Source organism: Kwoniella bestiolae, chromosome 7 (genome assembly GCF_000512585.2).
Source record: "Kwoniella bestiolae CBS 10118 chromosome 7, complete sequence".
Taxonomy (NCBI): domain Eukaryota; kingdom Fungi; phylum Basidiomycota; class Tremellomycetes; order Tremellales; family Cryptococcaceae; genus Kwoniella; species Kwoniella bestiolae.
The window spans coordinates 1,460,148-1,474,820 of NC_089247.1; the positions used below are offsets into that span (position 1 = coordinate 1,460,148).

At 47.8% G+C, this 14,673-nt stretch overlaps 4 protein-coding genes across 4 annotated transcripts; 2 read left to right on the forward strand and 2 right to left on the reverse strand.

Moving 5' to 3' along the window:
- Positions 1–383: 383 nt before the first annotated feature.
- Positions 384–5,113, reverse strand: I302_108461 (uncharacterized protein; the record flags this gene model as incomplete). Its single annotated transcript, XM_019193767.1, has 11 exons — positions 384–812; positions 887–964; positions 1,024–1,154; positions 1,226–1,493; positions 1,568–2,725; positions 2,780–2,956; positions 3,010–3,030; positions 3,096–3,520; positions 3,585–4,327; positions 4,387–4,717; positions 4,774–5,113. The coding sequence occupies 11 exons, from the start codon at positions 5,111–5,113 to the stop codon at positions 384–386; spliced, it is 4,101 nt and encodes a 1,366-aa protein (XP_019043890.1).
- Positions 5,114–5,819: 706 nt separating this feature from the next.
- On the forward strand, positions 5,820–6,868 carry I302_108462 (uncharacterized protein; the record flags this gene model as incomplete). Its single annotated transcript, XM_019193766.1, has 4 exons — positions 5,820–6,317; positions 6,385–6,453; positions 6,532–6,789; positions 6,845–6,868. 4 exons carry the CDS (start codon positions 5,820–5,822, stop codon positions 6,866–6,868), a joined length of 849 nt encoding a protein of 282 aa, XP_019043889.1.
- Positions 6,869–7,685: 817 nt separating this feature from the next.
- Positions 7,686–9,686, forward strand: I302_108463 (uncharacterized protein; the record flags this gene model as incomplete). The annotated part of the gene is made up of 3 exons (XM_019193765.1): positions 7,686–8,654; positions 8,718–9,224; positions 9,318–9,686. 3 exons carry the CDS (start codon positions 7,686–7,688, stop codon positions 9,684–9,686), a joined length of 1,845 nt encoding a protein of 614 aa, XP_019043888.1.
- A 598-nt stretch (positions 9,687–10,284) lies between these two features.
- Positions 10,285–14,117, reverse strand: I302_108464 (uncharacterized protein; the record flags this gene model as incomplete). The annotated part of the gene is made up of 5 exons (XM_019193764.1): positions 10,285–10,630; positions 10,692–10,981; positions 11,073–11,292; positions 11,388–11,757; positions 11,816–14,117. 5 exons carry the CDS (start codon positions 14,115–14,117, stop codon positions 10,285–10,287), a joined length of 3,528 nt encoding a protein of 1,175 aa, XP_019043887.1.
- Positions 14,118–14,673: the final 556 nt, after the last annotated feature.

Below are 14,673 nucleotides of genomic sequence, written 5' to 3' on the forward strand. Positions count from 1 at the left end.
TGCATATATCCCTTCTTTTCGAACATCGTAGTAGATAAGTTGTAAATTAGACGGTATCACGTAAAGTAAAATAAAACATGTTATATGAAATTCTTCGTTGGTGAATTCTACTTGCATACTCTGCCGAGGCATTTACTAACACTAATTGACATCATCCTCAAAGTTCTGCCCATTCATGGAAAAATCGAATCCTCGTTGCGTGTACATGACTAATTCATTCATATGTATATATCTACTAATCTAATCCTTCACTCGTCAAGCTACATCCCTCTTTCTCCCAAGTCCATCCTCGTTCTAATCTTCCATACAACATCCACCTGTACCTCTCTCGTACAACAGACAACTCCAAAACCACGCCTACAACACCACGACGCACAAATCCCTTACTCCTCTTTACCACCTATAACCTCGTCCCCACCAGGCATCTTAGGTTCCTCCTCCAAATCGCTCGTTCGATCCAACGTGGGCGTTCCCGTACCAGCAGATTCACCAAGACCAAGCTTGATAGCATTTTCAGTCGACGAGGTGGGTTCGGCACTTCCCCAAGCATTGTTCCCATAGCCTATACTCGCTCCTACCTGACCTAGATCTACGTTAGTCCCCGATCTCAGAGAAGGATCGATAGAATCGTTCTCGTCATCGCTTAGTTGAGGAGAAGGCTGGACAGGCGTTGTTGGGATGTTATCGTCTACGTCGGAGTATGAAGGTAGTTCGTCGGATGATTGTGAGGCGTCACCTTGTGATGTATTGGAAGAAGCGGGTTCGATAGTAGGGGAAGAGGGTGGGAAAGGTGTGGCGGCACGGGATGCTTCCTGCTCATTTCAGCTTACATTAGCTTATCTTACCACGAGGGGTAGGTAATGACTATGGATAGGAGAATACTCACCTCAGCTTTGATCCGTGATATACCGCCAATAGGTCTCTTAGTCCTTCGACGGTAGAACAGTAAATACGCCGCGCGGCTCTATAGATCGCATCACACCATCAGTGACGTCGACAACAGAATCAGCAAGAACTACTGACCTGTACAGCTTCCACATCCGCCTTGGATACCCTCGAATCATCGTAATTATACCACTGCCCATCCACTCTATTCCTACAGAAGGCAGTATAATGTCCCCCTCCCATACCACCAAAATGATTATCCACAGCGTCTATCAGGTCACATCCATACCAATTAGCACAGCCCATCGTCCGAGCTGGTTATGGAGTCAGAAACACTCACACAAATCGTAAATCATCTCTTCATCATCATGCTCATCAATCCCCAACTCCTCCAACTCTCCACTATGTCCATTCATCTTCATACTCTTCGCTACCTTCCTCTCACCTATCCTCTCGCCGAGATCCAACCCGTCAATAGGGAAATTGACCATATTGTCCAGCTTATCTCCCATCCTTCGTGAGGATCCAAATCGTTTGATGCAGATCACCAAGATATCAGGTGCTTTGTAGATCTCCAATTTCTTCGTGGCCGCTTGGTGTTTCTTACACTATATAATCATGCAATACATCAGCTTCCATCGATCAGGATCGCGGAGAAGAAGTCAGGGGAGAAGAAACGTACAACAGGACAATACCACAGATCGTCTTCGCCCAGTGTTTCCTCCTTCGAGAACTCATCCAAACAATCTTCGACAGTAATCTTCCTACCTTCCTTCTTCTTCGCCAATTCCTTGTCAATCGCAGGATCGACAATCTCATCGCCCATAACTTCTTCGTCAAGCCACTCGTGAAAAGCTGACGAAGACCATTCACAGAAGATCCCTTCGCCTGGTCTGACGACCGGTTGACCGGTATGCGCATGTGCATGAGGAGGAATATGAGAAGAGGAAGAATCAGATGTGTTACCTTCGTCTTCTGATTGGTATGATGGTGAGACTATCGAGTTGATGCCAGCTGTCATTCGTTTGAAAAGAGCTTTCTTGGGTTTCTTCCTGGACTCGAGCAATGACCACGTCGAAGATGACTCGTTAGGGTCTTTGGAATAGATGCGATGAACGTTGATCTTCTCTTTGGTTTTGAACGAGTTGAACATCGCTTCACTCGCTGCTTCGGCGACATGAATCTTGAATAGATCCGCACGGGGTACGAGTTTACCGGATACCGATCCTGTGACAGACCGTCCAGAGGTCGAGCCTTGGCTGACCAGAGAAGTTGTCGAAGGACTTGCATGTAGGCCAGAAGGGTTGGGCGAAGGAGCAGGATGATCGACATCCATCGAGGTCTCATCGTTGTCAGGTGTGACCTCAACGACGGTAGTCTGATCGCCGTTGAGATGGATCTCCGTAATAGGCAGCGAATCTTCCTCTGGTTTAGGTGTGCTGGGCGTAGGTACAACAGCTTTTGAGCTGGAAGCGTGAACGTATAATTGATCTTTCAGCTCGGGTTTGACAAACCGGGTGTATCCTCGCATGATGGCTTCTCGCACTGATGAGGGATCACTAGCATCCGTTTTGGAAAGAGTGATGAAGAATGGTTTGGCGTGGTTGTCGGAAGGATAGTTGTTGCCGTATCGCGACCGGTGTTCGTTTGTCTTGAACGTATACACTGGGACAGTGATTGATTCGTCGGTTGGTACGGTGCCGACAGATCTGCGAGTAGCGGATACTGGAACGTCAAGCTCGTAAAATATGATCACATCGTGGTCTTTGGCTTCACTGTTGTGGTCGGCGTCGATCCAGAAATTGTAAGGCCGGCCATGCCATAGATCAAAACCGAGGAGCTGTAGCATTGTGTGAGTAATATTGGCCGTGCGTTCGTATGGCAACGTACTCACATTTGACGCTTTGCTGCCGGTCAGTGCAGCTAATCTATCTTTCACCTGAGCGAACGAAGCATTCTGAGGAACAAGAAGTTTGACCAAGATTGGAGGTTTCTCGACGTCTCGAGGTACAAATACCATTTTCATGTGTCGGTGTTGAGCGATAGGAAGGGGTACGGTCAAGTACATGAACTAGATTTCTGGGTCAGCACACGTCGCAGCGTTTGTAAAGCTAGACAACTCACTGGATCCATTGTTATCGATTCCTGCGTGCAGACAGTTCAATCAGATGACTTACCTTGCGCCTCTACAAGAGCCAGAGATCACTCACCTTATGACACTCTGGGCAGACCAGCGTACTCTGCAACTGTCCTTGGAAAAGGTCCACAATAACACTATCGTTCCTCTTCTTGTACCCATCCCAGCACTCTTTACCCAGCTCAGCCAATTCTTTCTCGCCTCCTCCAGCCTTCCAATCGGGTTTCTCAATATATGGCTTCTTGATGATTCTATTCAGATCTTCATGTAATCCATCAAGCAAGAAAGCGATGAACTCTTGAGTATCGTGTTGGCCGTACCCTGCGAATTGAGGCGCAAATCTTGAAGTGGTATATTTGAGGGTACGGGGGGAGTAAGAATGGTAAGATGAGGTAGGGGCGCTCCAGAGATTCTCAACGACTTCGCCAAACGCTTCTGCTATTTTCCCGTGCATACCTAGGGGGTTATCTCGGTTGAGCTCTTCGGTGTACACGCCGGCTGAAACATCCGTTTTAGTGAGTAATGCTATTTCCACAATGAAAAGGACGAAGGCCAAACTCACATAGGAAGTACTCGCTCAATTCTTGAGTATTGCTCAAACACTGTACCGCACTGTTCATAAAACAGGTGTTTCCTAAGTTCTGTAATCCTATTAACCCCTTCCCTTTTTTATCCTGTTGGGTTTGGCTTCTCGTCTGGACAGCGCCATTGCTGGATGTAGAAACTTGAGGTACGGTCAACGCGGTATCTGATCCACCGAAGAAGGCGGGTTTGGAAAACAGCGGTGCAGCTTTCTTGATTACTGCTTTGTTCTCTCCATCCACATCAACGTTCCAAACGGTATTACCATTCTCTATATTACCAAATTCAACGGCTACTGTTTGGTTCTTTGAGCTTCCTAACACAGCTTCAGCGAGATCCTGAGCTGCTTCTTCAGCAGGGAGGAAGCTGTTGGATGTCCCTATCAAAGCTGAAGGAGAGATCACCAAGGGGCCCGAAGATAAAAGCTTCTCATCATTTGACGGAGTCTTCTCAATCTTCCATAAACGTATCGGCGTGTTGTTGTCTATAGCTGCTGGGTCGAGTTTCTGAAGAGCAACGGATTTGACGAACTCTTTGAACGTAGGCATAGAAGTGGTGCTAGGACAGGAAAGGACGATTTGAGCGGATTCGTCATTTTCGGGTTTGGTGTAAGTCGAAGAAGGAGCGGGGATAATGAATAGTCTGATGTTGGCAGGTTGAATCTCTATCTTCTCAGGAGGAACGCAATAACGGGGTAGGGAAGGACCATCGTATGTGTCGGACCTATCAGAGCTAATGGATGAGTATACACAAAAACATGCTAAGTGAACAAGGTGACATACCATTCCACAATCTTCCTCCAACCGTCACTAGGGATAAAAACGAAATCCCTATCTTCTTCTGCATCGCCTAAAGCCCACACCTGCTCTTCCTTCCCTTCCCCAATCAGGCTATACCCATCTGTGCGATTCCCCTTGGACTGGATCACCCAGAACGTCTCGTCTGATTGATCGGGGATAAGCCGGGTCATACCAGCTTTCAATTCTTCAGAGAGGGACGTTTGGGCCGGTGCTTCTGCGTCTTCGTTGAAAGCTAGCTCGGTAAGTTTGGAAATGATACTTTTAGGAAGTAGATAGTACCTGTCGTAAGGGATCAAGGGAGGATTCATATAGTCTAATGAGATCACATCAGCTTGTCGTGGAGAAGCTCCTGAGTGAAAAAGGACCAACCTATAATCTCATCGTATCTCTTTCTCCAGATATTCTCTGGTGGAGCATCATCCAGAGTAACAGTCTTGTCCCCTTCCTCTCCGTCATCCGACGAACCAATCTTTACTTCTCCGGTCCTCTCTACCCAGCTCCTGCTCCCCGTCTCATCCGCATCGTTATCATTGTCCACTCTGAGGGGACTACTGGTTCCTACCATACTACTTGTCCCGTTGAGCGAAGGGAAAATGTCCGAGGGGTCTTCTGAAGCTGCTCTTTTGGGTGAAGAGGAGGATGAGGGGGATGGCGGCTGTGAGGTGGAGCGAGGTCGTTTGAGTGAAGGTGGTAAGACGGAGTGCGTCATGTGATGCAGCGAGCGGAGGTATGGAGGGTTGCCTACAGTCTGTCTGGGTGATATTTTGTGACTGAGGATGATCTTTTTGAAGTATCTAATGTTGTTTTAGGATGTTGATGAATGGTGAAAAGTGAGAATTGATGAAAATGAACACTAACGTAAGTCAAGGAAGGGGTGACAACAAAAAGTCGCGAAAGAATGTGTTAACACGATCAACCAACTTTGCGTAGATTCATCCAATTCATTCAATCCTTCCTTCCTCGTATGCTTTCTCTGAATGCATTGGGCTCTGCGTCCATTGAGAAAAGACGGTCTGCTGAAGATTCTTTTATACATGAAAGGTGGTGTGAGCTACAATCATTCGACGAGAGTCAAAAAGGATTGTCCCCAAGCTGACTCGAACAGCTGTCTTCACAGTTCTGCTGTGTTAACCACAACGTGACGTACTGACCACCTATACTATGGAGACAGAGGCTTTTTCGCGTTTTTTGCCAAATTTTGGGTCTTGTATATAAAGTCTTACAAAAGGGATTTTGGATGCCCTTTGTCTATGTTGAACCTCGTTGTCTCTATGTCATTTGCCACCGGACAACTGCGTTTCATTTCACACGTCAACTTCACTTCTGCATCCTTCTCATTCACTTCTTCATATCGCCATATCATTTTCACAATTGTGTCATCCACGAACCACTCACCAACACACCAACCCAGCACCATGTCAGCCCCACCCCAGTACACCGACACTCCCCAAGCGTCTCCTCTCCCAGCAAAGAAATCGTACGGCGCCGCACCCACCGATGCCGAAGCGACTGAACCTTTATTATCCGCCGCTCAAGCATCCACCTCTGCTCAACGAACCGGAAATGCATGGGTAGATGAAGGCTCTTCGGATGACTTCAAAGTGGGCGTGAACGTCATCGACTGCGACACTGAGATCAGACTAGCGTTCATCCGAAAAGTTTACTCGATCTTATTCCTCCAGCTGCTCTTGACCTCTGTGGTATCTTTGGGGATGTCCTACCCTGCTGTATCAGATTTCACAAAGCAAAATAGCTGGATCATCTGGATCCCGTTGATTGGAAGTATGGTCTCGTTGTTTATGGTATACTGGAAGAGACACCACCATCCTGCAAACATGATCCTGTTGGGTATCTTCACGCTTTTCGAGGCTATGTCGATTGGATTTGTCACTAGTATGGTAGAGGGAAGAATCGTAAGTTGTCAATTTCTGCTGACTGTACTAAGAATGAAGACGCCTTAGCTGACTCCCGTCAACGCAGGTCCTCCAAGCCCTCTTCCTTACTTTAGGTGTATTTGCCGGATTGACCCTCTTCACCTTCCAAACCAAGGTGAGTATTTCCATCTCCTCCCTCTTAGCCCGTACCTTTCTATGCACCGTACTACCCCAGCTAACTCAACACGCACAGTTCGACTTCTCATCCCTCGCCCCCTTTCTCTTCGTCGGCATTTGGGGACTCATCACCGCGTCCCTCGTCCAACTCTTCCTCCCCTTCAACGCAAACGTCGATCTCGGAATCGCATGCTTCTCGACCCTTCTCTTCGCCGGTTTTGTCTTATACGACACTCAACAGATCATGAAGAGACTCTCCGTTGATGAGGCTATCCTGGGAGCTTTGACGTTGTATTTGGACTTCTTGAACTTGTTCTTGAGCATCTTGAGAATTGTGAGTTTACAGTTTATTGGAAGGAAGTCCAGACGACTGACCCCTAGTGCAATAGCTCAACAACCAGAACAACCGATAGATTCATGTCGACATATCCAAACATCTCCACAGTTGACAAGACAATCGCAACCATCATATCTAGTCTTATCCACCATTCGTATTGATCTAACCCAATCCACTGTATCCTACCTAGGATCTTGTCCAGCTTTCATTGTTCCCGTTATGATCATTTCTATGTATTGTTGTGACACCACCTTCCACTTTGGGGTACTAATCCAACTTATCTTATATCAGCGCTTTTGACGGTTCTGAAACATAATTTCGATCTCGACTGCCCACGCCCCTACTCTCTTATAGCAACTTCTTCCGATACCACTTGCCTCCTCCGAGCGGTTACCGTCAATTTCAATCTCAACCAGCCTTGTCAAGATACCCACAATTCCGAACGCAGGATACCTTTTCCGCTTCGCCTCGTCCGATATCAGAAATTCAGGAGAACACAATTTCAATCTCGACTATCTCTAAAAGGAGATTTACCCAAATCGATAAGATAACTTTGATAGGTTACCCAAAGCAGCGCCGGTGGACATTACGGTGATCACTTTCGTCGATTTCGAGTTATCGTTCTGACTACCATTGATGCTAACGATGGTCCCACTCTCTACTGATGACGCTCTTCAAGGATTGCTGCTTGTTGATCAAACGCCGGGAAGATGGGTATACGAGGTGTTATTGCTATATAACTGAGATCCGAGAGAATCTTTTCAAGTAACTTATCAACTCAACAAACTCACTATCGATACAGGCAATCCTCAACAGATCTCAATTGCTCTTACACTTAAACAACTCAACACTTGGATACTCAAACACCAAATAATCAAACTTACCAACCCAAAATGCACGCTCAAGTATACTACCAAATCCTCCTTTCCCTCGCTCTCCTCCCCTCCGCCTTCGCTTCACCTCTCAGAGCTACCAACACCGACGCACCAATAGCCAAAGGAACAGTCATCCCCATCACTCATCGATCTCCCCTCCTGTCCCATCCAATCTTATCAGCTCGTACCGATGACTATATCCCAATATTCGACTCTCAAGCTGCCGAGTTGGTGCAGAAGGAGCTCAAAGCAGTCAAGAACAAATATTCGAAAGCTGCGCAGTACCTCTCCGGTGTTCAGGTGGCAGAAGCGGACGTGTCGTTCCAACAGCCCAACGCGGCTTTACCAGTCCAGGCTGCTCAGTCTGCTAAATCAAAGACCGCTTCTGGCGCACCTTCAAGCTCGAGTAGTAGATCGACATCAACTTCGACCAGCGATCTCGCATCTAGCAGTACTGCTACGGTCACTCCTACTGCAAAGACCTGGTCAACGGGAGTGACAGTCATCGCACCCAACTCCATCCCATCATCTTCAACTAAAGTTCCACCACCCAGTGGAACAGGTGTTGCCGCACCCATTGCCTCAGTCTCGATAGATAACGACGGTGTATTCAACTTTCTAGGCAACCACGCTCCATTGCTAGCTCCGATTATCGGTTCTCACACTCGATCGGCAATCTCAAAGGCTCAATCCTCAGCGACCAACACTGTATCTACGGCTTCGTTCGCGCCGCCAAAGAGCTCTTCAGGCATTGCAACTTCCACCTCATTGATCAAAGCCCTACCTACCAGCTTGATCTCTGCGGATTTACCGCTCGACCATACAGTCGGTGATCTCCATATCCGAGGTAAATCAAGTTCGCCAGTAGTCCCCTTAACAGATTACATCCAAGGATCGCTCGACGTGCTGTACTACGGTAATATCAATATCGGTACCCCCTCGCAAAGTCTCTCAGTAGATTTCGACACTGGTTCAGCGGATCTCTGGGTAAGTCGGACCGTCCCCCTTTCCCTCCTCTATCATGTTTGCTGACCTTGTGTTCCGGTGTAGTTCCCGGTCGGCTGTTCAAATTGTCAATCCGCGCAATTCGATTCATCCCGCTCATCAAGCTACCAATCCACCTCCCAATCCTTCGGGGTACAATACGGTTCAGGCAGTGTATCGGGTCAGCTGGCCAGAGAAAACGTCATGGTAGCCAATACGATGGTGCAAGGTCAATATTTCGGAGCGGTCAATAGCGAGTCATCAGATTTCCAGGGGAACCCCAACTCCGGTGTGATGGGTATGGCCTTCTCGTCCATCTCGTCGTCGGGTAAACCAACGTATTTCGAAAATCTCATAAACAACAAGGCTGTCAGCTCGCCTTTATTCGGGTTCCATTTGACTAGAAGACAGGCGCAGGGGAGTCAGCTGTGTATTGGGTGTTATGATAGTAGTAAATTCACTGGGGGGATCAGCTGGGTTCCAGTCATTTCGCAGACTTATTGGTCGGTCAGTATGACTTCGTTCAGCACCAATGGGGGAAGGAGTAATGCACTGTCGCAGTCTCTTATCGGGGTGAGTGTTACTTCCCCTATTTCCTTAGAGCCTCTCAATCCACGGGACATCTAAGCAGACAATGACCAGTGCTAATCCCACCCACCCACCCAGGCCATCGACACAGGAACCACCCTAATCTACGTCCCCACCTCCATAGCAGACGCATTCTACGCCCAGATCCCCGGCTCCTCGCGTGCAGACCAGTACGGCGAAGGGTTCTACCAATACCCCTGCAAAGCGTCTATCACAGTGTCCCTGGGATTCAACAATAAGAACTTCAATATGAATACTGTGGATTTCAACTTGGGTAAAACCTCGTCCGGGTCCAATCTCTGTGTCGGGGCGGTATTGGCGGTGGCTGATGGGTTCCCGGATAATCTTGCGATTGTGGGGGACGCGTTCTTGAAGAGTTGGTATAGCGTTTATGATTATTCGAATGGCGTTAGGGTAGGGTTGGCCAGTTCGACTAATAATAAGTAACTTGGGTGATAGAGTAGTGATTTGTGATTGACTTTAAGATTATAGATTATAGATTATAGATGATAGATACATAGATATGACTTACGCACAATAAACGATGAAATGAGATTCGTAGTAGCTTGTGTGCGATTTGAAGCGGAGAACTTCAGAGTCCTTCTTTTGCCTCTAGTGAGGTCAAGTAACATCCAAAGCGGATTCAACCATCATCATTGATGTTCAACTAGATCGCCCTTGTTGACTATCCAGGTGAATGAAATTAGTCTGGTTCTCCAACCTCACTTGAGCTGATAGCAATCGTACAATCCAATCATTCATGCAATATTCATCAATTCGTGCGTCACTTCAATCCTGATATCCAGCCTACTAATCTACTAAATACTATAATGGAAAAAGTGCTTCAAGCATATATCACAGATAGACGACCATACGAAAGCACGAGACGAAAACAAAGCTTCTAGCTTTATTTCATTTAACCTCAAAATTGAGAACAAGTATAATACCACATAAAAGCTATCTTACAACATCCATCCATCCCTTGCCGAAACCGCCAAAGTAGAACTGACTTCCACTTCTAAACAGATATATACAACACCTCAACCTAACTATCACCCATCTCAACATCCTCGTTGGCCCCCACCCCAATCGGAGGAACCCCGAACCCCCCAGCGAGAACATCGACCAACCAATTTTTATCCTCCGGAGCTAAGGCGGGCTTCTCGCTCTTACTTTTAGCTCGGAGGATGACGGGATGCTGGACGATATGTCCGATGGTAGGTCTAGACTCGGGTTCAGAGTTCATACATTGCGTGATGAGGTCGCATAGTGCTGGTGAGAGCGGGGAGAGGTCGACTACTGAGAAATCGTTTGATCGGAGGGCTTGCCACGGGAGTCCTCCATCGGGGACACAGATGTTGGTTGATACTTCGAGGATCACCAGGCCAAATCTAAAGATAATTTCATCATCAGCATTATCCTTAAATCTGTGTTCGCCGAGATACCACTCACGAGAAGATATCCGCAGCCATGACGAAAACACCCCTCAACATCTCAGGAGGCATATATACCCTATCACCCTCTCGTTCCAATTTCTCACTTCTCAAGGGGATACTACTCGAGCTAAAACCGTTGCCTGCGCCCAAGCCCGATCCTCTGAGTATCTCAGCAGGTTCGATCCGGGGGTATCGAGTGGCCAAGCCGAAATCACCAATTTTGAGCGAACCGGTGGAGGAGATTAGGATGTTGGCTGGTTTGATGTCGAAGTGGATCACGCCGTTGGAGTGGATGTGGAAAATTCCCTGTAAATATATGTCAGCTCTATGTTTTACTGCTGCACTGCCATGCGTGAAGGAGTCATGACATAAGCTACTAGGGATAGAGCAAACTCACATCACTTAACTCCCTGACAATCTTCCATACCCTCCCTTCGTCCAACCTTTCCACGACTCTACCATATTCTTCAAGGAAGAAGGATAAAGATCCGAGACACAGTTCAGTCTGAATGAACAGCTGTCGATTCTGTTCCCACGCATCTTCAAATTTGATCACATGTTGACAAGGGGTTTTGGAGAGATGTCGGAGGATGTCGACTTCTTCGAGGTGGCGTAGTCTATAAGCGTACATTGTCAGCGTCGATCTCTTATGTCCGGTAGTGATGGGAATGAAGAAGATAAGACTATCGCGACACCAAGGGAGCAAACCCACCTATCTTTAATCCCATCGAACACCCCTCTAGCTTTCTTCACAGCCCACAATCCCTCCCCATGCCTATCCTGCACTTTCACAACCGTCGAAAAAGCACCTTTACCCAGTACTTCAAGCGTGATAAACTTCTTTTCGAACAGATCTTCCTCTTCAGGTTGTAAAGTAGACGTAGCAGGGTGTGATTGTCGATGATGCAACGTCCGCTGATGATGCTTGTTAGAAGGGGGTAAAGCGGGGAGGGAAAGGCGGGGCATGATTCCTGATCCGGTGGTTGAGATGTTCTTCATGGATGATGGGGGAGGTTTGGCTGGGAGAGCCGCAGAGGTGAGTATGGGACTTGGTGTGGGAGTTATCAAGTTTGATCGAGCAACTATATTCCAATATCAGCATATATCCTAATCTACCGTCTATGTTCGACCACGACTTACCGGCCAGCGCAGCCTTCTCACCACCATCCTTCGTTGGCGTTCCTTCATCCTCACTCTCCGATGCCACGCCATTACTCAATCTCCGTAACAGACCAACCCTATTGACCTTCCCGCTCGCACCCAGAGTCAAAGGCTTCAGCCCCACCGCCTGCGCCTGCGCGGCCTTCCCTCCCATACCCACCGTCGGACTTGACGCAGCGTCGTCCGTGTCCATGGGCGATCCCGCCCAATCAGGCGAAGACGAAGTGGTGAGTGTGAGTTGAGGTACGCCTGAACCAGGTCGTTTCTTCATGGTGGATGGAGGGGGTAATTTCTTCGTAGATGGGGGAGGCATAAAGCTTGATCGTGAGCTCGAAGGGATGTTGGGTTTGGTAGATTCCTCCAGTGTACCGGAATTATCGTCCATTTCGAAAGGTGTTGACCCGAGGGTAGGTTGGGAAGATGAATGGCCGATACCTCTCGGAGCGGTAGAATGGGTAAATGCATTCTTCTTGACAGGGGTATCAGGCATAGAAGGTTTAGCATCGTTCCCACCATGTTTCATTCCCAAACCCACTCCACTTTCACCAAGGAAATCAAAGGCGTTTTGTTGACCGGGCCAACCGCTGTTCATCATTGGCATGATACCGGGAGTTTCCACGTCCATATTTGATGACGAAGATGATCGCTCATCCCCCATTGACGAGGTCCTCTTCAACATCGCCGGCCGACGTGGTCGAGCAGTGGGCTTCATCACCGATGGAGGAGGTACCAAGAGTTTGGGTTTTGGTCGATCTTCGTCCCCATCTCCCATCGACACTCCACTATCTCTGGGTTTAAACTTCCTGCTAACAGTGTTATGCGGTTGTTCGAAAGCTTCTTGGAGTGGTTTCACATCTTCGAAGATAGGTGGTTCAGCAGGTGAAAAAGCAGATGCAGGTGGAGTGAGGTTGGCAGTGGACAGAGACGATAAGGACGAATTGGAATAGCTGAAATCGGGCAATGGTCCAAGATTCGGTGTGAGCGAGAGTGCCAGTGACTTCGCACCGAACGATCGTGATAACGAAGCGCTATTTGCGGCATGTGGTAATCCTTCTCCCGAATTTATCCTCTTGTGAGCTCTACCATTCGAGGACGACGAAGATGGCAATCCTGATAAACCCGATGAACCGAATGTAGGAGCTGGTCTGGTCTTCTTCACGTGGATATGCGAATTACTACCGAAAAGCTCGTCTTTATCACTCCCACTAGTCGTGGGTATCTGGTCGAGGGAGATTGCTTTTTTAGTTATCGATCCCAATGTCGGTCGTTCGGCATCTGTACCTGCTCTGGCTCGCAGCGGGTGCGACGTTGATAACCTTGGTATTCTGGACGAATCGTTTTTGGTGGCGAAGAGCGAATGGGAGGAAGTACCATCTTGAGATTGCGATGTGCGTATGGGTGGGAAGAGTGGCTGAGGGGGTGGAACAGGTAACCCATTACCCATGACAGGTGTGGGCGGTGAGAAGGGCGATTCGTCATCTTCCTCCTCGTCATTCATCATTTGGTTTGTAGCGTATTTCAATGGACTTGACTGTTCACCCGCACCCATCCTTTCCTTTTCAGCGGATAAGAAAACGCTCCTTGGATCCTCTTTCGTCTTTCCAGCTCTAGCCAGACTCCTACTCTGTCCTGGTACTCTCCTGATGGGCGACTCGTCATCTACCAATTTCAATCTAGCAGTCGCACTTGCCATTCCACATGCTGGCGTGGGACTTTCCTCCAGTGGCGACGAGGACGATGTGGTGGAATCCTCCCTCATCATCGTGTTGCTCTTTTGAAGATATGCCGAGCGGGAAGGAGACGCCGAGGGTGAATATCCATTATGTACCGAATGCGGATGCAGGTTTACACCTAGTCCGTATGTGGTTCTAACCGGGGAGATCATGACGAAATCGTCGTCTTGTTGTCTGTGTGATGGCGAGGGTGAAGGCGAGAGCTTGTGTTTCCCTTTGGAAGATGGAAAGGGCGATTTGAAAGAAGAGGAGGAAGGTACCGCAAAGGGATTGGCCATGGGACTTGCACAACTCGGTTGGGCCGTTGCACTAGATGAGGAAGAGGAAGTACCGCCCCCGCCAGCGGAGGAGGATGAGGATGAAGATGATGTGGATGATTTACCGAATGAAGAGCTGGTGAACCAGGTGGTAGGTCTGTTCAACCCTTTTGCTCTAGGTACTCTAAAGTTGGATGTGGACGTTGAAGTTGAAGAAGATGCGTTTGAGGTGGACGATGATTGGTGATGTTGAAGCACGGGCCCACCGTTGTTTGATGTACGTGCGGTCATTGTGGAGAGATGCCAAGTAACAATTGGTTATTGATTGATCATAGAGGGAAGAGGTTTGTTGATTTTAGATACGAGTCGAGATTGAAATCATGAATGTTTGTTTGGTGAGTGAGAATGGGAATGACGAATGTCGAATTTGTCGTTAATTGTTTGTCGTTTGTCGAAATGAGGCTTGCCGAGAACGATTAAAAAGTGATGGTGAGAACTGGCTGGTGGGAATGAAGATCTAAAAGTGGAATGTATGGTCGTATCGTCGTATATGCGTGTTTGATGACGATTGACCAGGTGAATGTGATGGATGGATGATACAAAGTTGGTTGATATGTTTGAGAATGTAGAATGTAAATGTTGATGTTGAAACGCGTCCTATCCTTCCTTCCTCACCTTGAGTCAGAAAAGGTTATAGCTAGGAGTAACCTTTTCTCTAAATGCGATTCATCCAGATCATTCGTGCTTCTTCTTGATTCCCTTCCAGCGTATAGATGTCGACGATAGAGTAAGAATGAATGGGATGGGATGGATGAGTAACACTAAAAATAATGTTTGAATTGAATAG